Source organism: Asterias rubens, chromosome 4 (genome assembly GCF_902459465.1).
Source record: "Asterias rubens chromosome 4, eAstRub1.3, whole genome shotgun sequence".
Classification (NCBI taxonomy): Eukaryota; Metazoa; Echinodermata; class Asteroidea; order Forcipulatida; family Asteriidae; genus Asterias; species Asterias rubens.
In genome coordinates this window covers 6845796-6871592 of record NC_047065.1, presented here as the reverse complement: position 1 = coordinate 6871592, position 25797 = coordinate 6845796, and the positions used below count along the sequence as shown (strand labels likewise).

Below are 25797 nucleotides of genomic sequence, written 5' to 3'. Positions count from 1 at the left end.
GGAAAAATCTGGCGAAAATGGTCGGCATAACAAGTTCGCTGTGCACTTGACCATAACTCCTGAACTTGGCATGCTAGAGAGAAAATTTGGGTACCTGTGTATGGCTTGGATATTGCCGAGTCCGATGATTAACTTCCGGGGAGCCCGCAACGAGTCAGTGGTGCTCAAAAAGACGTTCGAGAAAGCCTACTCAAAATGACGGGTTCGAATATTGCTACCCGGACGTCAACATTAGCCATTCTGGAGAGAAATTCAAAAGTACAAAGGCTCTTATCACCCTCAATAAATCACCCGATCCACACATACTATACACCACAGGAGAGCCCTACTCGAGGGCTACAAATTTATGTTTGTTTTGTGTATGTGGCACAAGTCTGCGCGACAAGGGCGGCGAAAGAGCTACCCCTCATCCCAAAAGATAACAATGCCAAAAGTGTAAGTTTCTCTGGAAATAATGAAAACACACGGAGGCCCTTTCATACCCAAGACAATTTTAGATTGGCACATACTATACACCAGCGGAGAGCCCTAATCAAGGGCTACAATTCCATGTCTTTGTTTGATTTTTATGGGCTAGACCTAGCCGATGCAAGCCGACAATAGAGGGAGCTATTTTCGGTCAATTTTGGGCAAGGTTGTCAGCTCATGGCAGGGAAAAATCTGGCGAAAATGGTCGGCATAACAAGTTCGCTGTGCACTTGACCATAACTCCTGAACTTGGCATGTTAGAGAGAAAATGTGGGTACCTGTGTATGGCTTGGATATTGCCGAGTCCGATGATTAACTTCCGGGGAGCCCGCAACGAGTCAGTGGTGCTCAAAAAGACGTTCGAGAAAGCCTACTCAAAATGACGGGTTCGAATATTGCTACCCGGACGTCAACATTAGCCATTCTGGAGAGAAATTCAAAAGTACAAAGGCTCTTATCACCCTCAATAAATCACCCGATCCACACATACTATACACCACAGGAGAGCCCTACTCGAGGGCTACAAATTTATGTTTGTTTTGTGTATGTGGCACAAGTCTGCGCGACAAGGGCGGCGAAAGAGCTACCCCTCACCCAAAGGGATAAAAATGCCCAAAGTGTAAGTTTCTCTGGAAATAATGAAAACACACGGAGGCCCTTTCATACCCAAGACAATTTTAGATTGGCACATACTATACACCAGCGGAGAGCCCTAATCAAGGGCTACAATTCCATGTCTTTGTTTGATTTTTATGGGCTAGACCTAGCCAATGCAAGCCGACAATAGAGGGAGCCATTTTCGGTCAATTTTGGGAAAGGTTGTCAGCTCATGGCAGGGAAAAACGTGGCGAAAATGGTCGGCATAACAAGGTCTGTTTTCCACGCATAGCGTGCCTTGACAAACATTAAACAAAATTATCCTAATTATAATAATTTTCAAAATTTTACACCAAAATTGAGTTGAGCCTGCCGAACTTGCTGCTGTGTTAGTTTATTCCACTGATTTTTACATTTTCAGTGCTTTTACTCATTACATTGTATTACCTCCTTTTTGTCATTCTCTGATATTTAGTATACCACACATACATTTACAATGCAAATGACATTCTTATTGTCTGCGTGCTATTGCACACATGGCCCTTCAGGCTGCTCCATGTGGAACTTTTCCCACTTACTGTGCCCAGGGTTAAAAACCAGAGATAAAACTCTTTGAGCTAAAAAGACTCTGGAAAACCTTGTGGCCTACTATCTGTCACAAATTTAGCGAAATAAATAAATCTACACTTCACATTATTTTGCGAATGCTTAAAGCTTAGGCTTAATTTTGTTCCAAATTTAGCTAAATGGAAACTTAATACACTTCTCAATTAATTTTAATGCAAATAATTCTAGAAGTAATTAAATACATCCCTGTTAAAGTAACTCTAATTGCATTATGGTAATGACATTCAGTTCCTTTTTTTTCTTTTTTTTTTCACCGAATATAAACGTTTACATCTTTCAACTTTGCGTTGGCCTTGAATAATTTCGTCCCCTAAAATTAAGCTATAAACAACTTAGATTTACGGTTTGTAATAACTTATGGAAACCGTTCCAATCTGTGTCTGGTTTGTATCACCTTATCAAATTTCTTATATTACAAACATGTATTCCCTCAATTTAAGATTAACCCGTCCCAGCAGAACGGTGTTCGCGGGCTAGAATGATCCAAAACCCATTCTCTTTGTTGTGGCGCCTTTAGGAATGCGCCACACCTTGGGCTACTTCTTAGCCCAACTTGGGCTTTGCATACCAAATTGTTTGCAAGCGTACGCGCTTGCGAGTGCCTAACAGCCAATATTTTCCTGCTATACGCTGTAACGCAGGAAAATACATTTCGCTGTGCACTTGACTATATCTCCTGAACTTGGCATGCTAGAGAGAAAATTTGGGTACCTGTGTGTGGCTTGGATATTGCCGAGTCCGATTATTAATATCCGGGGAGCCCGCAACGAGTCCGTGGTGCTCAAAAAGACGTCCGAGCAAGCCTACTCAAAATGAAGTTCATGTTTGTTTTGTGTATTTGGCACAAGTCTGCGCGACAAGGGTGGCGAAAGAGCTACCCCTCTTGCGCGCACACACGCGCACAGACGTCATGTTGTAGGTCAGATATAGAGTAGAGAGGTATGCATATGCACGATGCAAATTTAACATGTCTTAAAATCTGTCTTTAGGTTTATTACGAGGGAGAGCGCGGACGCAGTCCCCACTATCAAAAATTGTACTCCCGAGTTCCCCACATTTGGGGGAATCGCAAGGATCAACCCAGGCCGAGGTGTGCAATGACCGGGCCTCGACTTGGGGGAACCGCCTGAGTGATCACGGTATCTCCTGAGCCAGGTAAGTATGAATTAAAGGGAGCATTCTAAAGATGATCAGAGGCAGTCAGTAACACCACACCCATGGTGCACAGGTTGTGCTCACCCGAGCGAGAAACAAAACCGTTCAAGAGACGTTTGAGGCATTTGATTCTGATTTTTGGTTGCACGCTAGTTTCTAACGCCTTGATTAGGATTTTACTTTTTAGTCAAACATGCATCTTTTTTTTTGTCTCATTTTAAAAAAAAAAACCCTGTTATTCAATGACCTGCAAAGCATGTAATGCACCAGTTAAGAGACTCATTTCTCCCACTAGCTCAACATTGTCGCACGAATGGGGGCTATTGCATAGGGATGACACATTCCCGTACCAAAGTCTGGCGTTACCTGTGAGGATTTGTACTTAAAAGGAATACATTGCCTTGGATCGGTCGAGTTGGTTATTGAAAAGCAGTTGAAACCGTTTGTTATAAAATGCATATAGAGAAACGGCTCCCTCTGAAGTGTAAAAGCTTTCGAGAAAGAAGTAATTTTCCACGAATTTGATTTCGAAACCTCTGCTTTAGAAATTGAGGTCTCGAAATCAAATAGCTGAACGCACACAACTTGGTGTGACAAGGTTTTTTTTCCCTTTCATTATTATCTCGCAACTTCGACGACCGACTGAGCTCAAATTCTCACAGGTTTGTTATTTTATGCATAATTATGTTGAGATACAGCAAGGGAGAAGACTGGTCTTTGACAGTTACAAAAAGTGACCAGTAGTAGGCAGGTATACGAATCAAAAGACACATAACACAGAGCTTGAATTTATTAGAATGCAAACTTTTGAAAAATGTTTGCTCATAATAATGATATTGAATGATTAACCAGGTCTTGCTGCTGGCTTTCACGAAATTGATTGATTCTTGCGGCCTAGTGAAATTTAATGATCATGATGTGACCAGTGAATGCTAAACTAGTGAAATTTAATACCCTTTTAGACTGTTGAATGCTGATTCAACGGAGCATTTTTTTTTCAAACTAAATTGAATGAGCCAGGAGTATGGATTTTTGATGATATTGACCGGGAAAACCTATACGGTAATATCCGCTAAGACTACAACAAAATAAGTTAAAGTATATATATAGACACGGTGCAACGTTGGTTTAAATCTCTCTTTGGAAGATGTGATGGTCTTGACAAAGACCTTTGTTTTTTTTGAGAAAGTCATTTGCTCTCCCTTCTCTTGCACTTCAGATCTTTGCCCGTTAGTTGTTTGGCTCTGAAGAAGAAACTGAACAGCTTTTTGGCTGTGGTCAATTCCTATTCAACTTTGAGTGTGTCTTGAGCTTGTCTGAAGAAGTCTCAATGGCCTCGGCTAGACGCCCCTCGATGTCCGCATTGAATTTGCGATATAGATGAAGCTTGAGCTCAGCAAACGCAACCCCAACCTTTGACTCCGAAGTCTTCCACGGCCCCTTGAGGGTTTCTTCGTGGGAGAATAGACGGTGAGGGTGTAGTGGCGGCTTGTGAGACGATGTAGGTTGGTGGCGTTTTATTGTTGGCGGCTTTAGACAAAGAAACTATCTGTATGTCAATGTGTTCGTTTAGCTTCCCTTGGGTCGACCCCGGTGTGTGGCGGTTTTTTTTCCCAGGATGAACGTGTGCAGATAATTACCCACGGTTGTCCTGGAAAAAAAAATCCGCCACACACCGGGGGTCGACCCAGGGAAGCTAAACGAACGCACCCTTTTTGGCTATTGGTTGCGTTGCTCGGTTTACAGCAAAAGACTCCCGCATTCGAAATCTACTAATGGTAGTTTTTATAAGTCGTGGAGATTTTCGGGAGTTTTGGAATAGCCTTTGCTTAAAGGCTGCTTCCGAACCGTTACCACAAGGAGGAGATTCAGTTCTAGTGTTCGGTAAGCCCCCAGGTAATCAGTGGTGTCAAAGGAGGAGCCATGTGTTACTTTCACCACTGGACTTAAAACTTGATCTTGACGGTTTCTAGTAGGAAGACATGTAACCGCTACATCCATTGTGTGATCGAGATGCTCACCCTAACGAGTAACTAAATCGCTTGGAATACGTTCTTGGCAATTTTTCTGAACATTGGTTCGTTGTTAATTTTTAACGCCTTCACACCGGGGTAGAGCGATATGGGTACTCTACTCCGCTGTACTAACACAGTATTCGTTTAGTAAAATGTAATTTCATCAGAGAGGAACAAAGGTTATGCAGGGCCAGCATAAAGTTGTATCGGTGTGGAAGGAGATTCTGTCCACCAAGTTCCGAACTGTGCACAAACTTCTTGTGATAGCGCCCTCTTTTGAACCCTCAGGCACTAACGATTTGCACGAAACATTTTATTCGTTGAGAGTACACTTTCGTTAGAAACAAACTACACGCAATAACCGATAGTCAAGCAACAAAAATAGAGCAAAACAGGTTACACATACTTCAAAATTTTGTGCATGTTATTGTTGTATTATCACAATGACGATTTATCAACTTAAAACATAATAAGTTTACATACCTGAATTTGAAATGATGAACTTGAACTAAAAAGTTAATATAAAAGTATACAGACAAGAAGAAAATATAACATTTTTAGTGTATTCAAAAGTTTGTTTTCATATCAAGTTATGTCAATGATCTTTATAAAGGGAATAAAAGGGTAGCGACGAGTTCTTAAACTGCCGTTTAAAACCGCCAGGGTCGTGGCCGTGCGATAATGAAAGAGTCACACTACTCTTTGATTCCCATTCATAATTGCCTTTTTGGCTAAAAAGGCGTAATAAAGTAAGAAACTCTGTAAAAATTATCCGTTTTTCGACGTCCTTGAGCTCTGTACCTGTGTTGCGTTTGTATGACTGAGAGAGTTTTTGGATATGCATTCGTACGCGTAGTCTTGATGCAAGACGTTTCTGTTTTCCTTTCACACACAGCGCAGCCAACTCACCAACAGCGCCCGCATCGCCAGTAAAAGAGAAACGTCTTACACCAAGAGTAGCGCGTGGTATGCATGCTGAACGTATCCGAACAAACGATTATTAACAGCTCCAGCTGGTCATTATCAACCATTTAAACATTCCCACGTGATGCGCTCTCCACCAATATGAATAGCTTAACTGTCGGCGGTATTTATGATTTCATAATAACGCACTCTTAAAGGCTGGATTCCAATCGCTGTTTATATTCAATTGAACCTCATAGCCCAAACTGCTTATACCTATCTCCAAACTAACCGTGATGGAGAAATTTGCCAAAATAACGTGTTTTTTGGCAGGTAATAATTAGTAGATCATGAGTTGTAACTATAGCTCTGTGCACTTCCTGCCAATTTGCAGGGTTAGGGTTATGTGAACGCGAATCGAATGTTGACGTCACATTGCTGTCCTTGAAATGAACGTTTCGCTAGCCTTTATTCATGGCGCACGCAGCAGCGGCACACCCAGATGTCACGCACGAAAAGGGACCAGCGCGAGCGGCGAAGCCGCAAAGCGCCTTTAGCAACTCGTTGTTCATATCAGTTAATCATATATGTACCTTTTGTCCGTTTCCCCGAACGCGTGACTTTTTAGTGCACCATTTTGTGTGTGGGTAATGGTGCGTGCACGCGACGTGTCATCTGTGGTTGTTGTGTCTTCTTGTTGGCCACTACTCATCAGGATCATGCAATATGCAAAAGGTAAAGCAAAAAACATAAGCCCACAAAACGAGATGCTATAAAAGGCGCTTCACGGCTTCGCCGCTGGCGCTGGCGTGACATCTGGGGTCGCGCTTGACATCTTGACTAAAGGTTAATGTTTCGCAGGAGTTGAACCGCAAGTCAACTGAGTTTATGTGAATTTTTTGTTGTGAGTTTATTGTGACGTCAAAATTATTTTCGTATTTGCATTCGCAGGAAGTATGAATCGACTCTCTCTGTCTCTTTACCTATATATAAAAATGGTAAATTCATTACGATATTTTCAGTGCAAGTATCCTCAAACAAAAATGAAATTGTGTATTATTATCTCACTGTAGACGTCATAGAGTAAGACATTTACAAGCTGTACACGATAATTGTTAATTAAAAGGAAAAGAGAGAGACATGCACAAAAAGAAAAAGAGAAGGGGGAGACAGAGCAGTTTGCATCTTATGATCACCAATCTATAAATTAACCGAGCCATAGTTCTATCAACTATTTTATTAGGTATATAATACATCATTTGCGAATTTATTTATGAGATGGCGCTCTCAACAATCACGTCCAGAGTGACTCAGAAGTAGTGATTTGTAACACTCAATTGGTAAGAAGTTTGTCGATCGTCCCGTTAGCTCCGTTCAACATAACAGTATCACCTGTAGAAGACAAAAATTAATGACCATTATTTTACAAATAAAACAAAGTTACACAAATTTCTTTGTTTGTTTGACCAAGATGTAGACAAATCGTTAAATGTTTTCCACTGTGAAAGTGCGGAAACATTCTCTCTATCACGTGACGCTGGTGCTATTCTCGCGAGAGGCAAAAGTTCAATAATGCTGGCCTGTGTCTAAATCCAAGAGACTTTTGGTGCCCTTGTGTTGATCTTGCCAATTGTGAGCCAAGGACAAAGTGCTGTTTTGCTTGGGTGGTGTATCGAGTGTGTGTTGGTGTTGTTACTTTTCCCTTATGCTGGTTTGCTCAAACGCTTAAATGTCTATGATTCTGTCATTTGGTTTATTGCGAGGGAGAGCGCGAACGCAGTCCCCACTATCAGAAATTGTACTCCCGAGTTCCCCACATTTGGGGGAATCGCAAGGGTCAACCCAGGCCGAGGTGTGCCATGGCCGGGCCTCGCCTTGGGGGAACCGCCTGAGTGATCACGGTATCTCCTGAGCCAGGTAAGTATGAATTGAAGGGAGCATTCTAAAGCTGATCGGAGGCAGTCAGTAACACCACACCGATGGTGTGACGGGGATGCTCACCCAAGCAAAAACAAATATCGTTTGGGAGACGTTTTCTTCTGAATATCTGTATACTAGATGTATGCTAATTTCTAACGCGTTTATCAGGAAGTTGAACCTTCAAATGGTCTATGGTTCATGGCAGTAATACACGAAATAGATGCAGAGCCTCAGGGAGACTTTCATCATATTTTAAGATTTATTTACAACTGATTTTATTGACCAACCTGAGTGAAACACCGTGGTCGCCCGCTGCACATTGACGAGACACGGCAAACCATACTCCCTTGCAACAACAGCACCTATTAGGAAATGAAGATATAGTAGGCCTATATGAGTATATATTGATTCATTTTATTCGTTTATTTGAATGTTGGATGTTATTGCTAACAAACAAAAAGTTGTTGATGATTAGAGAGTGGACACTATTGGTAATTTTCAAAAACTAGTCTTCACAGTTGGTGTATCTCAACGTAATATGCATAAAATAATAAACCTGTGAAAAATTTAAGCTCAATCGGTCGTCGAAGTTGCGAGATAATAATAAAAGAAAATAACACCCTTGTCACACGAAGTTGTGTGTTTTCAGATGCTTGATTTCGTGGAACATTACTTCTTTCTCGAAAACTATGTCACTTCAGAGGGAGCTGTTTCGCACAATGTTTTATACTATCAACCTCTCGCCATTACTCGTAATCAAGAAAGGTTCTAGGATAATATTTAAATATTTTGAGTAATTACCAATAGTGTCCACTGCTTTTAAACTGCAGCGTGTTAGGGGAGTGGGGGCTGGGGGAGGGGGGGGGGGGGGCTCTGGGATCCCATTGTCCAGTATGTTTCAACAAAATGTGCTAGTACTTTCCCGAGTCCTGTGAAAAAATATCACAGGCATATTACTCGGGTGGGATTCGAACCCACGACCCTTGCAAACTCTAGAGCAGTGTCTTACCAACTAGACTACCGAGGCTGCCCGGTAGCTAGAGGCAGTTCGAACTGCGAGTATACAGTGCTAACACACATCGGTGTATGGGTAAAAAAACCAAAATTAATATTCTTTATCCCCGATGCAAATTTAACATCTATTAAAAATGTGCTAGCGCAAACTTTACATTCATAATATAGGTTTTTTAGTAGTTTTTTGATAAAAGTACAGCCAATTTAATTTTAATGCGTTCGAATCAAAGCGGTTTTGCCAGACCAAATGTTCCTGTGTTTCAAATTCCGAATTCGTGCATTCAATTTCGCTGTGTCATTCGAATACCTTTAGCAGTGTGTTCAAATTAGCATGACATTCAATTTAGCGAAGCTGGTTGCACTGGAAAAGCTCAGCCAATTGGAATGCTGTTCTCTTAAATGTTAAGCTGGATGCTTATTTTCTTAAATCGAATGACGCAACATTACTTTTGCATAGGCTCAAAACGAAATTGCATGACTATATAATTTAGGCAGGATTAAATTTCGCGCGAAATAGAAAGGTTTGGTGGTTAAATTTGCTTCGCATTTGCCAAAATTTACCAAGACGACCTATACTTCAACGTCAAGCTGTCTGGCATTGAGCACGTTACGCCTATTACGTATTGCTGTAATGGCGCCATCTTGTGGTTCGTAAAACATCCTACGTTGGGGAAAAATCATTTATAGTGCGAGTGTCATTAAAGAACTTTTTGAGACACTGATGCAAACACACTGCAAGCTCTGATCAAGCTTTTGGTAATCAGGTCTTGCATGGGCTCATTGGGTGCGTTCTATTAGCTTCCTGGTCGGCCGTTTATTTGCAAAAAGGGATAGCTTAGCATCATTTGATCACGAGATTTCTGAATTTGTTCAGTGGTGTGACAAAAACCACTTAGAGATCAACACAAAGAAAACTAAGGATATGGTCTTTGATTTTCGAAGGAACAAAACGCACGTTCCGGCCACTGTGATCAAAGGAGAATCTCTGGAAAGGGTCACTGAGTTTAAGTACTTAGGAATTGAGATTGATAACCAGTTGATTTTTGATAAATGTGCTAAATCTAAATACAATAAGTTACAGCAGCGTCTTTTCTTTTTAAGGAAACTTAATTCATTCCATGTGGACAGAACCATTTTGCAAATGTTTTATAAGTCTGCCCTGCAAAGTATTATTACATATTGTCTTGTTAGTGTTTTTGGGAATATGCGGGCACAGGATCGGGGCAAGTTGGACAGGGTCATTAAACAAGCAAATAGAATAACCGGTACTGATGGGTCAATGGTTGAAGGTCTATACAAATCTCTAATGCTAAATAAAGTTGATTCAATTCTGTCAGATGAAACCCACCCCCTAAATGTACAGTTCAATCGAAGTGCTAGAAGCAACCGCCTGTTACAGCTCAGAATTAATACAAAGCGATATGCTAATTCATTTGTCCCCTCAGGTGTCCGAATTTTTAATGAACAATTGCAACGTTAAAATATTTTGGTAAAATCAATCTTTTATACTTCCAGTTTTTCATGTAAAATATATATATTTCTATAGATTTTTGTGGCCTGTAGTGTTTTTTGTTCTGTTTTATATAATATTTTAAATATTTTAAATAATCTTACGTAAATTTTGTATAAATTGTTGTTTAAAAGGCCGAAATGAATTTCCCATCGTGGATAATAAAGTGAACTGAATTGAATTTGAATTTCCCCGTGTCGACCCCGCAGTTCTTATTCAGGCCTCTGAAAAGAGCCATTCGAACGATCACTCATCTCGTGGTGACGTCATGCACCTTGGGCCAGCCTCACAAGCAGGGCACTTGGGGCCGACCCGGGTAAGCCCCTGGAATGATGTCAAAGCTATTCGAAATTACCGGGGATGGGGGTGGACCAGAGGAAGCTAATCGAACGCACCCATTATACATAGGTAGTACTCTGTGAAGTATTTTTTGTATGGTTTGATACTTACCGTGTGACATGAGGCCTCCTATTTCAGTCACCAGACCCTTGATCAAAGGGAAGTATGGACTCCAACCTATGTCTGTGATTCTCGTTATCAGAATATCTCCTTGCTGCAACCGAGAAGAGTACAAATGTGTTTACCAAAATGAATGCCATTGACAACAAAATATATTAAAACACTAACAGGGAGTCGACCCCTAAGCATTTTACAGAGCAGATACAAACACATCTCATCTGGGAATTTAAGGTTTCTACTCCGAGGGAGATTAAAACAAGTGATGAAATAAAAAAGCCGGAACATTATTACCAATTAATTTGCCTAATAGGCCTATGCTTTAAAAGTTTGATACAGCAATATCACATAAAAGAACAAGAACATAATTTTCACAGAAGTAATAAATAAAGATACTGACAAAATAGGGACACCTCAAACATGGGGCTAGATAGCTCAGATGGTAGAGCGCCAGCACGTTAATCCCGAGGTCGTTGGTTCGAATCCCAGTCTAGTCAATTCTTTGTTCAACCCCCCCCAAAAACAAGTAATAAATACAAGAAATTACCAAATTAGAGAGTTCCGCATAAATGTATATACAAAAGTTATGTTGTAATTACAAACATATAATCACAGTGTGCTTTGACAGATCAGAAAAGCTGTACAACTTAAACAATCAGAAGAAGAACAGGGCCCAATGTCATTGCTCTCTGCTTACCGTAAGCGAAGAATCGATGCTTTAACCGAAGCAGGGAATTGCTAACATTACGCCAAGCGTATTCAGGTTATAAAACCGTGAATGTTTGCTTGTGCGCGTGGTACTCTGCGTTATAGACCTTTATCATGGTGCAACCATCTTGAATTTCTCTCGTGATACCAATGATACCAAACCGAGCTTGGAAGAACAAAATAGTCTGGTTCCTATTTGGTTCCAAATCGCAAAGTGATTATTAGCATTCATTATTGTTATTCGATACGAGGAAGTGGACCAAGATGTAGGCATCATGATGAAGGTCGGTACCATGATTACGGGGTTCTTCGCTTACACAGCAGCGCCGAAACTATAGGGCCTGGTTGTTGATATCAAAATAAACTCACCTTTATGCTTGAAGCGTCAGGTAGACAGGTGACAACCCGGGCCGTGCCCTTCACAATCCCCGGACTAATAGGAAAACCTTCAAGGTGATGAGTATACACAATAAGGATAAATTATGCCATATACATCAGTTTTTCTTAGTTTTCATGATGTTTGTTGTTTTGTTTTTTTCTTTTCTTTTAAAATAAAGAAAATATCTTCACCTCAACTATGACGCAACGTTTCTTTCAAATTATTCAGAACAATAAGTAAACAAGAGAATGAGCTGATGCAAACTGCTACACAATCAAAAGGAAATAAATTGAAATGAATTAAAATAATGAGAAACGATAGGGTAAACATTGTGTGCATTCCATAAAGTAAAAACAAACTATTATTGTGGGGAAAGTGCAGCGTGGGCCATTCCTCAATACACGAAATGCATGATACATAATCTGTAACGCATCATCAAGGGGGTGCGGGAAATGATGATCTTAAGATTCAAAGAAGATTTGAATTCTAAGTCGCAGAACTTTAACGACTCTAGTGACTATGAAATATTCATTGGACGATATATTTACCTCTCAATTGCATCTCTGTTTCATCCGGATCTGCATCTTCCTCAATCTGTAAGACAACGGAATAAACACGACGACGACCATATGACTTTAATGAGTTACAGCAGACTTCTAACAGAACAAAATCAACTTCCTATATGAATGCAATGCAATTTCATATTTATGAACATGTTTTCAAAGTTCACCTCGATAACTCTACTTATATGGCACTATTACCTGCACATGTTTTAAGTAGGAGAAAATACAAAAGTAATGAGAACAACGAGCTATCCCCCAACTAACCACTGATTTCACAACGACTAGAATAAATAATTGTCGTCTAGTTACTGAATCATAATTTCTTGATATGTATTACAGTTCATAAACATAGACGTTAAACCAGTGTTTTTATGAGAAAAATTGGCTGTTGCCAGCTTGGTGTTTATTTGCAGAGTTCCCTTGCTGGGAAGACCATTCAAATTCAAACAAACAAGTAAACAAACGAGCTAGAAGTTGGAGAACAATAGAGTTTTAAGATATTTTTTAGGGGAGAACCTGGTCTTTGCGTTTGTAGTTGGGTACCCGCAATAGGGAGATGGTTTACGGGTTTGGCTTCCGAACACCTATCTATAAGCTCATAATATTATGTTTTGAAGTTTTTGGATACATGTATTTTGATAATAAATGATTTTAAAGAAAGAGGAGTGAACAAGAATGACTGGTTTAATTCTTATCTCCATTAACTGTGGCTTTTAGTAACTAAAATGCATTATGTGTAGTTACCGGTTTGGGGATACCATGGAATAGAAGCGGGAACCTGTGAGCGTCCTGTACGGGTAAGATGCGCCGTCTTCGTAATGCTCTGTAGCAAAAAGGACAACAGTTGTTTACATTGTGGTTTATTATTTGATATTAAATATTAAAAAGCCGCGCCCCCTTTCAAGATGATCCCCTGGCTACTGCTTTCCAAGTTGTATCGTAAACCTGGTTGCGATCTCTGGCTACACGGCAGCTAACATTCGTATGGCTTCTCGGCGCCTTTTAGCAAACGTTTGATTTTGGCGCTTTATACATTTCTTTTGATTGATTGACTGGCACCCGTTGACATAACTAGAGACCGCCAACACATGGCTTGATCAATCAATAAATCAATAAAACATTTATTTCCACATTCACATCACATGGAGGTACATCCTAAAAGCCGAGGCTTGTGGCGGATGTGCCAGTTACAAGATTACAGAACAAAACAGGAAAACAGCACTAAATAGACGGATACATAAATACTAACCGCTACGGTAGATAACTACACACATGGTTAAACAATGTATATTATATAACTCTGAAGCAGAACATGTATGCGAAGTTAACAAAGGGACAGCGATTAAACAAACAATACAAATTAGAAAACATAGACGAGTAAGTAGGTAAGTAAGTAAGTAAATGGCTCATTTTGGTAGAGCTCCGGTGCGATAATCCGAAGATCGTTGGTTCAAATCCCGCTCTCTTCTAACTTTGTCTTGTTCAAAACCAAATAACTTTAAACCCGAGCTAGTTTCCCTTGTGGTTTATTATTTAAATGTAAGCATTTGCTATAGGAATATTATGTGTCATAATAATAAACCCCTTACCTTGCTACGAGCGTGGGTGACCTGTCGTTAAGTAACTGACCTATCTCAGTTGGAGTGAAGAAAAACAACAAATCTTCGTCCGGTAAACGACCCTGAAATGAGAAAGGATCGAAAAGGTGTTTTTTTTCCCTGTGGTAAAAACCGCTGTCATGGTTCAGAAGAGTTGACAAAAATAAGATATAAGATAAAGCACACAAAATCTCAGCAAACACCCCATACAACGCCATCAAACACCCAAACAAACCCACCAAACACCCCCAGCAAACCAATCAAACACCCCAACAAACCCATTAAACACCCCAACTATCCCACCAAACACCATAAGAAACCCATTAAACACACTAACAACCCATCAAATATACCCTATATGATAACAAAACCATCGAAAACCCAACCCCAACAAACACCCAATAACAATTAACCACAAAACAGACCCTACAAACCCATTAAACACACCCAACAAACCAACTCCAAAAACACTCCACCACAATAGAACACTCAAAATAACCCGACAACTCTATACATCACTCCAAACGAAGCAGCCAACCAAACAAATAAACATTATTTATTAACTCCCATACCTCTTTAACCATGAGTTTAGCAAGTCTCCAGTAGGCGACTTTCCTGTAGTAAGTTGCCTTAATTGTTACCGACTGTCAAATCAAAAGAAAAAACACAGTGTGGATAAAAACCATACAAAGCATCAGCCGACCGTGGACCTTTCCCCGGCTTCTTTATCGTCTCTAAAAGCGTTTTTGTCACGTGGCCTGAAAAAAGGTAAAACGCATGGTGGAAAAGGTAATTGCAAGGTCATCAGAAGCAACTTCATTTAGAGAACAAATAATAATAAATTGTATCTTTAAGGGGATGGTTTAAGTAGCAAAGCCATTTAAACGTATAAGCACAACCATTTTCAATATGCATATGTGGCACTTCTTACAACCATAACAGTCTGACCTACTGATTGGCTACATGGAACTCAGTTGCCATAGTCACTACCTTCTGATTGGCCAAGGCACCCATCAGGAAATGCAACCCCTTCCCTCTGCACTTTTACTTCGCTAGTTCTTACTTAAACAGCAAGTTATTAAACACTCACAGTTATTCGATGCAACAAAAGTTAATGTTTGCATTGTTTGCTCATTCAACAGAGTCAAACCCGACCCTCCAGAGGTTGGCCTTAAACGTTTGACCTATAATTGGGACTTCGGTTTTAACGTCAGTAGATACAAGGTTTCAAGGATATCAGACCCATCAGGCAATACAACGCTGCCCAGTTTCCAGCAATTACAACAAAGCAGAAGTTGGAGCAGAAGTTGGGAAGAATGGCTAGCTAAAAACATCATTATAGACTGCACATATCAGATGGATCCAGTGTGGAAAGAGTACCGCAAATTAGATGCCCTTTCCGAATTGAAGTTGTTGTTGCAGCAATCATACTTTACGTTAAAAAAAAAAAAAAAACATCTTCCTCTTTTTGAAAAAATCCGGACGGTCAACTGTTTTTTTTGTTTTGCCTTACAAACAATATTGTTGAATAAAGGAGTAACCAACAAATAATCAATCATTGCTACTTTTGTTGCGTAGCAACCTTTGCCCAACACGGTTGTCCAACGTTGGTTCAAATATCAACTGACTACATTATTGGGTAACATTTTACCCAACATATGGTAGGCCAACTTCCCCAACTATTGGTCAAAAGTTATTACTCAACAGTTGGGTAAAATGATTTGACCAACTTGTTTTGTCAAACTGTTTGCCCAACTATTGAATAAACGTTATTGCCCAACCACTGTTGGTTAAGTTATGCCTGATGTGTGACTGATAAAACTCAATCTAAGACTGTGAAGTTGTCGATTACCTTACTCCTCTCTCGACGTGCAACATCTCTCCTGGCCTTTGGCAGGATGAGTTTTACCATCAGCAACCTTTGAAAGAGATGGTAAAGTGTTTATGCTATGATTTTAGTTATTGTAAACATAATGTGGAGTTGTTGTCAGCCCTGAGCTTATAGCAACTATTAACTGTTTCAGTCGTTATCCCTTACTTACATTATCGGTACCTTAGCTTTGTTTTATTTTCAAATTGTTGCTTTTGGGAAATACAACAACAGTTTTCAATAAGCCCTACATCCAAACATCCTGTGAAAAATCGTTGAACTTGGTGCACACGTCTCAGTGCCGGGTCTTGAAAGAGAACAATGCCAGTGGTTGATTCTCTGTCACTGATTCTGTGCTGTCTCAACTTAGGCTTAATATTTAAAATTTGACAAACGAAATAAGTATCGGTGATATTGGTGGGGACTTCAATTCTTGACTTTGGAAGTGCATTAGAACACACTATTTCCCTGGAGGATTGTTACTGGTATGAACTCAATAATCAGTGAGATTTAAGCCTGAAATGCTGAAACATTCTCATGGCGTACCAGTAATGTACTATGACTTAGCTGAGTATAAGACATTAACTGTACCACTCGCACTCTGAGCACTATAGTGTCAAACTAATGCTTGAACAATGTCAATCTAATCGTTAAATACTAATTTCAAATTATTAAATGCAAAGTGTAATTAGTTTAAACATATTTCTCTTGAGGATTGCTTCTGGTACGAACATAACTTATTCATTTCAATTCGAATACTGCAAAATGTGTAACAGACCTTGCTATTCTGGAAAGTGGAAACCTGAGTCTGGCTACAGCCTCTTCAGTACCAAGGTACCGTTTGTTTGCAAAACTGTTCACCAGGGACCCAGACGCAAGAAGGGCCTACATGATGATAAAAGTAAAGGAAATACAAGATGAACAAAAAAACTGACTAGAGTGTGGGACTCGAACCAACGACCCCAAGATTAACATGCCGGCGCTCTATGAGCCACCTGTCTATAGCCTTACGTTGGCGGTCTACCTATTAAATTTGTTTAAATATTTCTGTTCGGGGTGCCGAAAACCCCCCAAATAGTGATAGTGAGGGCTATTCAAGGATAATGGTAGGAGTAACAAAGAAGGACAAGGTGGCAACCTACAAAAGAAATAAAGAGTGCATGATATTATTAAAACAATTAAATCAAAGAAGTGGAGATGGGTTGGTCACCAAGCAAGTAGTGTGACAGCAGGGAGACAAAACAGACGACGGAGAGGGGACATAAACATCAGAACAGTGCATGGCAACAGTCAGCTCATGACAGAGTGAAATGGAGAATTGGTGAGCATGCTATTTCTGAAATAGGTGAGTGAAATAGGTTGTGAAATAAAGAACGAAGTGAGACAGGTCACTTAGGAGCTAAAACAAAATTGTATAAAGAAAGGAAATCGTACCTGTAGTGCCGGTACAGTCTTGATAGGGTCCATACCCCAAGATTTTTCCCGTAACTCAATCTGCAGAACGTAAAAAATACAACCAAGATAAATAATGTAAAGCAGACCTAAGCATTTTCATCCCAGTATTTATGGAGTGTTATTCGTAATTTGCTGGGGTTTAGGGATGTGTATTTGCTTTTGCCAAATGCTTGAAAGAACTTGTAGAAGAATCATGTCTTGAGATCAGCAGTTATTAATATTATTATTTGTATTATAAATTTCTGTAAATGAAACCAATGGTGCCTCATAAGTGAACTTCATAACTTAAGCTCGCAAGCCTGATGACAACACAACTGTAAGCAAGGGTGATGATTATGTGAATCAGAAACACCATAGGTTTATCCCTACTCTTCCACGATATGTCTTCTGGGTTCTTTTACGTGCACTATCAATCCTGGTACATGGGAAGGAAAAAGCAATTATGGTAAAGTATCTTGCTATGGGATACAAGTGTCATGGCCGGGACTCGAACCCACACGCCGCTTATCAAAAACACCAGAGCTGGAGTCCGGTGTGCTCTTATCTACTCTTATCTACTCGGCTACGAATTGCAACGTGGCGATAGAATACTTTACAAAAATCGGCAGCATACTATTAATGTAAGGTGATGAGTTGGTTGCGATTCGTGTCACCTCATTTGGGTAACTTTTGGGCAAATGGTATAACGATAGTTTACCTCTTTCACGCATCGATGGCCGTGCATTTTAAGGAACTCTTCGAAAGCTCTGCCAGCAGAGCCACTGGACTTGGAGCGCAGCCATTGAAGAGCGTCCTCTGGTGACATGTCTCGAAAGGCAACGCCCATTCCCTCCTGCTCAACTGCTCTGGCAACCCTCTGCATCGGTCAGAAAAAAAGGAAACCAAATCAACATCATATGTGATATTTATTGTAATGTAAGTTCAAACGCGTTTTGACGCAAGATTGACTGTTCTTTTCTGTCTGTCTCTATCTAGATTAGAACTAAGTTGTTATTATGTAGGAATTGAAACTCTGCAAAGAGGTTTGTAGTAACACCATGTGGATATCTCTTCTTGAGTAGTTGATTCTGAAAAGAACTGGGGGTTAACGACCCAACGTTTCAATCAGTATGGTCTAATCGTCTTTAGAAGATTGCTGTTTTCTGTTGCTGGATGCTGCTTATTGGATCAGTGGTGCGCTAAGGCGGGAACAACTGGGTTAACTGAGCATAGGTCGGTAAAGCGTGCAAAGTTTGTATGTATCAAAATAAAGTTTAATCGGCCAAACCGTTTGTACCAAGTCATGAATAAATCAAACCGGCTTTCATATTCTCTGATATTTCGAGTGGTGTCATCGGTCTTTGATGTTACCCAGAGTTGTCCTCATAAATATCTCCCTGCCCCTCATGCATATAGACATTTAATTTTATTTTATGCATGTAGAAACTTTAAAGGCAATGGACACTATTGGAAATTACTCAAAATAATTATCAGCATAAAACCTCACTTAGTAACGAGTAATTTGGAGAGGATGATAGTATAAAACATTGTGAGAAACGGTTCCCTCTGAAGTGACGTAGTCCTCGAGAAAGAAGTAATTTTCCACGAATTTGATTTCGAGACCTCAAGTTTAGAATTCGAGGTCTCGAAATAAAGCATTTGAAAGCACACAACTTCGTGTGACACGGGTGTTTTTTTTCTTTCATAGTTGTCTCGCAACCCCGACGACCAATCGAGCTCAAATTTCCACAGGTTTGTTATTTTATGCATATGTTGAGATACACCAAGTGAGAAGACTGGTCTTTGACAATTACCAATAGTGTCCAGTGTCTTTAAAACTAAATTATTTACCTCTATCGCTACAGGCACATCAGCACTTTCAACTCCTGGGCACGAGGAAAGCAACATGGCGGCTTCACTGTCCACATTCACATCTACGTTAATAAAAGGTCATGCAGAGGTTTAGTTTGTACCAGTTACTATGGGGATTTGTATGTAGCATGATCGGCTCCAATGGTTTTAATATAGCGAAGACTGCACAGCATCTAAGAAAAGATTGACCACATTTTGGTGATTACAAACCTTAGCTAAACCAATTAATAGATCTGTCTCCTTGAAAAAAAGCAGTTGACCCACCTTTATTAGCGCTTTTGAGGATTTCTTGGACAATTCTTCGGCTGATAGTTCCTTTGGTGCTCTCTTTAAAATGGCAACTCCACATCTAGATTGAATCAAATTTATGTCAGATTTTTTTTTATTTTTTTTTTATTTAGATTGACTTACTTTCTTGAAATGGGGGATACTTTTATTTGGAGGGAGAACAACTCAACGGGCCCCGCGAGTCCCCAAATCAACTTAAGCATATGATAGAAGTTCAAGAGTTTACTGTAGAAAGCTGTGAGGCTTCAAAGTATTTTTTAACATTATTTGAACATTTCGTACTGTTTGCTATAGGAATTTTTAAGTGGGTTGCGCCCATTAAACTAACCTGTCCCATATCAGCGGCCATATCTGTAATGTAATTGTTTTGCTCAATCGCGGTAGGCCATAGCTTGTTCAGATGGTAACGTGTGTCGTTCCCCATACGTTCAAGTTGCTCGCTGCTTGACCATAAAGTCTATATAAAAAAAATACAAATACAAATCACTGCCATTATGAAGTATGTATGACAATTCATCCGAGACTTTCGTAATGATTCGGGACGGTTTTACACTTATGATCTGTCTCATAATAATCGCGAGGATAAAAACTTACTTTTTAACGAGCAATGGAGAGCTGTGTTAGTATAGCACATTGCGAAAAACGACTCCATATGAAGTACCGTAGTTTTTTTAAAGATACTTCAAGCCTGAAGTATTTTTAGGGATATGGAAGCACGTCCATTGTGCACCAAGAATGTTATTTATTTCATAATTAATTTGCTATTTCGATGATCAACCTTTTATAGTCAAAATGTCACAGATTCTTTTTATTACGCAAATGTTGGGATATACCAAAAGAGAATACTGGATTTGACAATTACCATTATGCGTCATGTCCAGTGCCATTAAAACAACCTGTTCATCATAACTGGGTAATTAAATAGTTTTGAAGTACATCAATATATTTACCCAGCAATACTTGAGAGTGTTGAGATGCCAGGTCCACTTTGACAGCCGACTGTGATCCGTGACAATTCTGTCGGACTCATCGATGTCTTGAATATTAAGATCCTTCAAAAAGTAGGAATGAGAAAATACTTCACCAGACTGTCTCGATTTTGAGTTAATCTAGGGTTACCGAATGTATACAAAACTCCTGAATGAAGATAAACATTAACCATATTTTGCATATCCACAGGTCCTTGTGTTTGGTAAGCAGTTTGAAACAGCTTACATAAAACAAAAAATTATCAGTTCTGACATCACATCAAGTTTATAGTTTACTTTGTTAGCGTCCTCTTAACGTAAACGACGTATCCCCAACTTTCCCCTAGCTTATGTCAGCGTGCATCGGCGTATTGTCGATATCAGGCGATACGCCATGGTGTTACAGGCCCGTAACGTACTCTCAATTCAATGTGAATTGGCAGTGTGCAAGTACAATACCCATCGCTGTGGTGTTCAAAAAACGATCTGGCATCGGTCTCATACTGGTTTCACAATAAGTTGGGACTAGAACGTTTAACTTTTTGTGAAATGCAACCCAGAACCTTTAAGAGTTGATTTGATTGATACGTAGTGGCAGAATGAAACCGGTCATACTTCTCCAAGGAGTGTTTTGCCCATTTCATACGGTGAGAATAAGCTGGCTCTTTTAGAAAAATCCACCATGTCCTGCAGAAAATAAAACAAAAAAATGAAGGGGTAAGATAAGTTGTTTGCACATTATATTGTTAAAACCGGTCCCTGATTTCTAACAGTTTGATTTTTAATTAGGTTTCCCGCACAAGTATTTTTGTTCGTTACGTCATACAGTTTATCCTAAAGCTTGAAAGCTTTAAAGCTAAAAAAGAAAACATGGGATTTAAACTCGACCCTTTTTGAGAAATTTGAATCATGTGCTCAGGTTATTGACTCAAACGGCTGCTTGATTTATCACAAACCGGTTATAATTAAACACCATTAAACAGCCCTAATATTAAAAGTTATGGACATTTTAAGTTTCCATATTTTGTTTTTGTCACGGGCATTGGGTCGAGTTAAAAGTGCTAATAAATTTACGGACGATTTTTGTGGTGAGCTTACCGTGAGATTCAAGAAGGCTTGATTGACGAATGAGAATAATGTTTTGACATTGGGAAGAATCAAAGGTTTGCCAAGCACCAGGTGGTCCACCTTAACATTGACAAAGAAAGAAAAGTGTCAAATACATTTAATTGACTTTTATTTTATGTGGAACTAATGTGAAGAGCGAAAACACATTTTGGGTAGGAAAAATACTTTATTTGTTTATCTGTTTGTATGTTGTTGTTTCTTTTTTTTTACCTTACAGTCATAATACAAAAAACAAAAAGTAACAAAAGGTGAAAGCAAAACAAAATAGAGTATGAAAGGGAGGTCATCATGATAAGGACTAATTTAAGAAGTGGTTATCAAACGAAATACCTTTCCCTTAAAGGCAGTTGACAATATTGGTAATTGTCAAAGACTAGCCTTCACAGTTGGTGTATCTCAACATATGCATAAAATAACAAACCTGTGAAAATTTGAGCTCAATCGGTCATGGAACTTGCGAGATAATAATGAAAGAAAAAAACACCCTTGTCACAGTTATGTGCGTTAAGATGGTTGATTTCGAGACCTCAAGTTCTAAATCTGAGGTCTCGAAATCAAATTCCTGGAAAATTACTTCTTTCTCGAAAACTATGGCACTTCAAGTTCAGAGGGAGCCGTTTCTCACGATGTTTAATACCATCAACCTCTCCCCATTACTCGTCACCAAGAAAGGTTTTATGCCAATAATTATTTTGAGTAATTACCAATAGTGTCCACTGCCTTTAAACAGGAAAAACCATAATGGCATAATCCAAATTATAGGAACAAAATTAGTAGTATCGTACCTGAAAACTCGCATCGCAGTCCCAGAAGAATTGACTAAGCGTTAACGGAGTGGTACTGCCTGGACACATTTCCCTGGAAAAAAATCCAACACATGATGTCATCGTAATGTTCGTGACGTCAATCGAGGCGCGATATTTGAAGAGAAAATGATTGTGTAGTCTGGTCCCGTACACTACATCTGGGTGTCGAGTCTGACACTGATCGGTATGGTACCTAAGTACAGAACCACGGTCACACAGCAGACTGCACGCACTGTATGGCTGCTGTGCAGACGGTCCACTCGAATTACCCAGCACGGTGAATCGCATGCAGTGCCAACACAAGATTGTGACGCTTGGCGCAAGCTAAAAACAATACCCGTTTTTTCACGTTAGGCAAATACTCCTTTAGGTACTTCACGTTATTAGGGTACCTTTTTCGACTTCCCACTAGCAGGAAAAATTGTAGGAATGGCGTCATGTTTTAGAAAAGTATTTTTCTCTTTATGTCAAAATGTGTGGTGTGTTCCGGATTCTCGATGCACGGCTGTTCGAAGTGTTTGCTGCACAGCGCAGGAAAAGACGTCGGACCGGACCACTTTGCAAACTGATACCATCTTTAGTTGTTTTGCTGCATCCAATACACGTGGTCGACATTGCCGGAAATGTTATAATTTTTTTATTTTTCGAAACGTACAAACTCACGACTAGGACTCGCATATACTTGCACATACGTGTGCTGGATGTTCGATCGAGGCAAAGTCTGCCTCGATTGACGTCACAAAAGGGGTAGGCGGAGTCACCCCAAACAACTTTATCTTCTTTTTAACATATAAATCGTTACAAAATTACTCAAAACATTATTTGTTTGTTTATAAATGTATATTCTAATGTTTGAAAGAAGAAAAACAAAATTTCCAGGTGACTTTAATCCATATAAAAACCGAATTGTGTATAGGTTTTCTCGGTCAAATTCGGCAAATGAGCAGTCAATTTCATTTTCATGCGTTCGAATTAAAGCTATTTTGCCTCTTCGGTTGTTACTGCGTTTCAAATTCAGAATTCGGCCATTCAATTTCATTTTGAGTCGAGTCAAATTCCTTTAGCGCTCTGTTCAATTAAGCGTATCGTCATTCTTTTTCGTGACACATACGCCCCAAGAAGCGTCTGCGAATTTGAATGCTGCTTTGATGAACTGTTAAATTGAATGATTATTGTTAAATCGAATGACGCAACATTACATTTGACTAATCATAAAATGAAATTTAATGACCCTTTTCAGTAGCATTCGATTTCGCGCGAAAAAGAATAGATTGGTGGTTAAATTGGCTGCTCTTTTGCCGAAATTGACCGAGAAAAACTATATTAAAAACTAAATTGCATTTTTGACAAATACTTTCTTGTGTCAATCGACAAGACTGATCAAGGGTTCAAAGGGCGCATAAAGCTTTAAAACCAACCGTTTTACCACGTGCGTGTCTCCTGTTTGACTCAATGCACCCAACGTCATCATCGCAACAATCTTGGTTTTACACGACAGTAAAGTTATATTGGTTATTGGATATTCACATAAATTTGTTTAGGGGATATCAATACTGCTTTATTGCATCCACTGTCCAATATGTAATATTTAAAAAGCAACTTTGATATTCGCCGTATTTCAGCATATTTTGTAAATATCCAATATCCAACATCAAACTGACTTTACTGTCATTATTTGTACGCACATTTTTGTGTAATCACCGTGTAGTGTATTTTTTAACAGTTTAGTGCGAATTGTTTTAGGGAACGCAACGTTTAAACGCTTACCAACCATATGCCATAACTAATATATTAAATGTTTATACTCTCAAAACAGCGACCGTAGACAGCAGCCGTGTAGCGTGGGTGGCTAGGAGTCGATGCATTTTTAATTATGCACATTATCAGGTTTCAAGATTCATCAATATATGTATATTATTTGAATATTCATAACGGTGGTTTGCAGTACTGATTGAGATGGACTTTTTTTGTTAACATTCAACAGTTATAACCATCCAACTGAGGATGGAGACAAGTCATATTATACTCACTGTATATTTGCTGTGGTGATAAAGAGCCGGTCGGAGGGAATACCAGTGTCAAACTCATGAAGCAATTCATACTGTGAGGGTACATCAAAGGTTGTAATGGCTCGAGCCTGTAACAATCATTAACAATGAGGCGGACATTAGACTAAAAAATAAATTGTATTTGTGTGTATGAATATGACGAGGATTAGGCACCTGTTTGGGACTTTGGGGATTGGAAGTAAATTTGTTTAATCACTTCTGGTGTAGAGTGTGTGAAAAAAACCTTTTCTAAACTTTGGATGTGCTCCGGTGTGCAATAGATTCTGTCTCAATATGGAGAGCTATAAACAAACTTCTTCTGATGGCGCCCTCTTTTGAATCCTCCTCTTACAGTCCACATTAGTTTTCCATTTGAGGGGGACAGAATCTCCGGCGGACAGAATCGCCTGGGACACCGGCTCAGATTCAAAATAAATATTGGAAAAAATTTAAAAACATACACAATAAATAGATACGACAATCGCGAAGCGGGTATAGGATGAAATGATCAACACTGTAGCCTATAAATAAAAAAAAAGCGAAAGGAATTTCTGACAACTCCAAATCAGTTAAAACATCTTATAAGAATCATTCTCAAAAATAGGAGAAGCGCCTAACCCTCTTCCACCCGTCCCTATCACTAACTTACCTGAAGGAGGTATACTGTCTCACCGACCACCGCGTACTCGATGTCTCTACCATCACCAAAGCAATCGTCAAGCTATAACAATATTGGGGACAAATTAAATACAAATACTGGTGATTAAGAATAATAACAAGCACTTGTTATTGTACACCGGGGTTTTCAGTTTTTTAAATACGACACCCTTTTTTTATTTACAGCTCATGGAAACGTGAGCTCGAGTCAAGTACGCTTGACAGCTCGGCTTCGACATCCCGAGATTGACCTATGCCATTTAAACAAAATATAATCGAGGGATCACCACAAGTTCTCAAATTATTTTTTCCAAAATACAAATTATAGAGTTTGCGTTGACTCACCATAAGTGCAATCCGTCCAAGTTTTAAGCACGTATCGTCCGATAGTGCACATCCGGCGGACTCAGTGGATGACAGTGACGTCACTTTTGTTCCCCCTTCTTCTGTAAAGTTTGAAATGAAGACAAGTAAACTTTATAGTTGTCTGTTTTTCCAACACTAAACCATCGGCTTTGATCAGTGCCCAATTTCATTTCTTGTACCGTGAACAAAGCATCGGCGTAGGGAATTCTTCAAGCGTCTTTCACGGTACGGGTTTAACAGGGAAATTTGGATTGCACGCGTACTCCACGCTACTAGGCTTTCTTTGCTTACACAGCTCTATAGCACAGAGATTTTGCACTTGCACGAACAGAGAATAATATTGTGATCATAAGCGCGGAACTCTGCGGTATTAGCAGAGCCAGGAAATTGGGCTCTTGACTCTTACCGAGAATTCAAAGCCAAGCCCATTGTTGGTTTTCTCCGATT

The 25797-nt window shown here is 39.5% G+C and overlaps 1 protein-coding gene and 2 non-coding genes across 3 annotated transcripts in view; all 3 read right to left on the bottom strand.

Annotated features, from left to right (window-relative positions):
* Window positions 1-2690: 2690 nt before the first annotated feature.
* On the bottom strand, window positions 2691-2855 carry LOC117289774. The gene has a single exon (XR_004518979.1). It is a non-coding gene; the product is annotated as a U1 spliceosomal RNA (small nuclear RNA).
* A 2738-nt stretch (window positions 2856-5593) lies between these two features.
* Window positions 5594-25797, bottom strand: part of LOC117289142 (putative phosphoenolpyruvate synthase) — a 42017-nt gene continuing 21813 nt past the window's right edge. Inside the window, exons 19-40 of the mRNA XM_033770135.1 lie at window positions 25330-25430; window positions 24977-25048; window positions 24310-24416; window positions 22259-22331; window positions 21444-21533; window positions 20961-21032; window positions 20328-20429; window positions 19706-19834; window positions 19354-19438; window positions 19069-19151; window positions 17936-18094; window positions 17218-17277; window positions 16562-16668; window positions 15766-15832; window positions 14486-14557; window positions 13905-13996; window positions 13060-13138; window positions 12301-12346; window positions 11743-11819; window positions 10660-10762; window positions 7973-8047; window positions 5594-7157 (exon numbers count right to left, since the gene is read on the bottom strand). Coding sequence (XP_033626026.1) covers window positions 7099-7157; window positions 7973-8047; window positions 10660-10762; window positions 11743-11819; window positions 12301-12346; window positions 13060-13138; window positions 13905-13996; window positions 14486-14557; window positions 15766-15832; window positions 16562-16668; window positions 17218-17277; window positions 17936-18094; window positions 19069-19151; window positions 19354-19438; window positions 19706-19834; window positions 20328-20429; window positions 20961-21032; window positions 21444-21533; window positions 22259-22331; window positions 24310-24416; window positions 24977-25048; window positions 25330-25430 — 1910 coding nt within the window. The 3' untranslated portion in view covers window positions 5594-7098. The remainder of the gene's footprint in view (window positions 7158-7972; window positions 8048-10659; window positions 10763-11742; window positions 11820-12300; window positions 12347-13059; window positions 13139-13904; window positions 13997-14485; window positions 14558-15765; window positions 15833-16561; window positions 16669-17217; window positions 17278-17935; window positions 18095-19068; window positions 19152-19353; window positions 19439-19705; window positions 19835-20327; window positions 20430-20960; window positions 21033-21443; window positions 21534-22258; window positions 22332-24309; window positions 24417-24976; window positions 25049-25329; window positions 25431-25797) is intronic.
* On the bottom strand, window positions 7526-7690 carry LOC117289773. Its single transcript, XR_004518978.1, has one exon. It is a non-coding gene; the product is annotated as a U1 spliceosomal RNA (small nuclear RNA).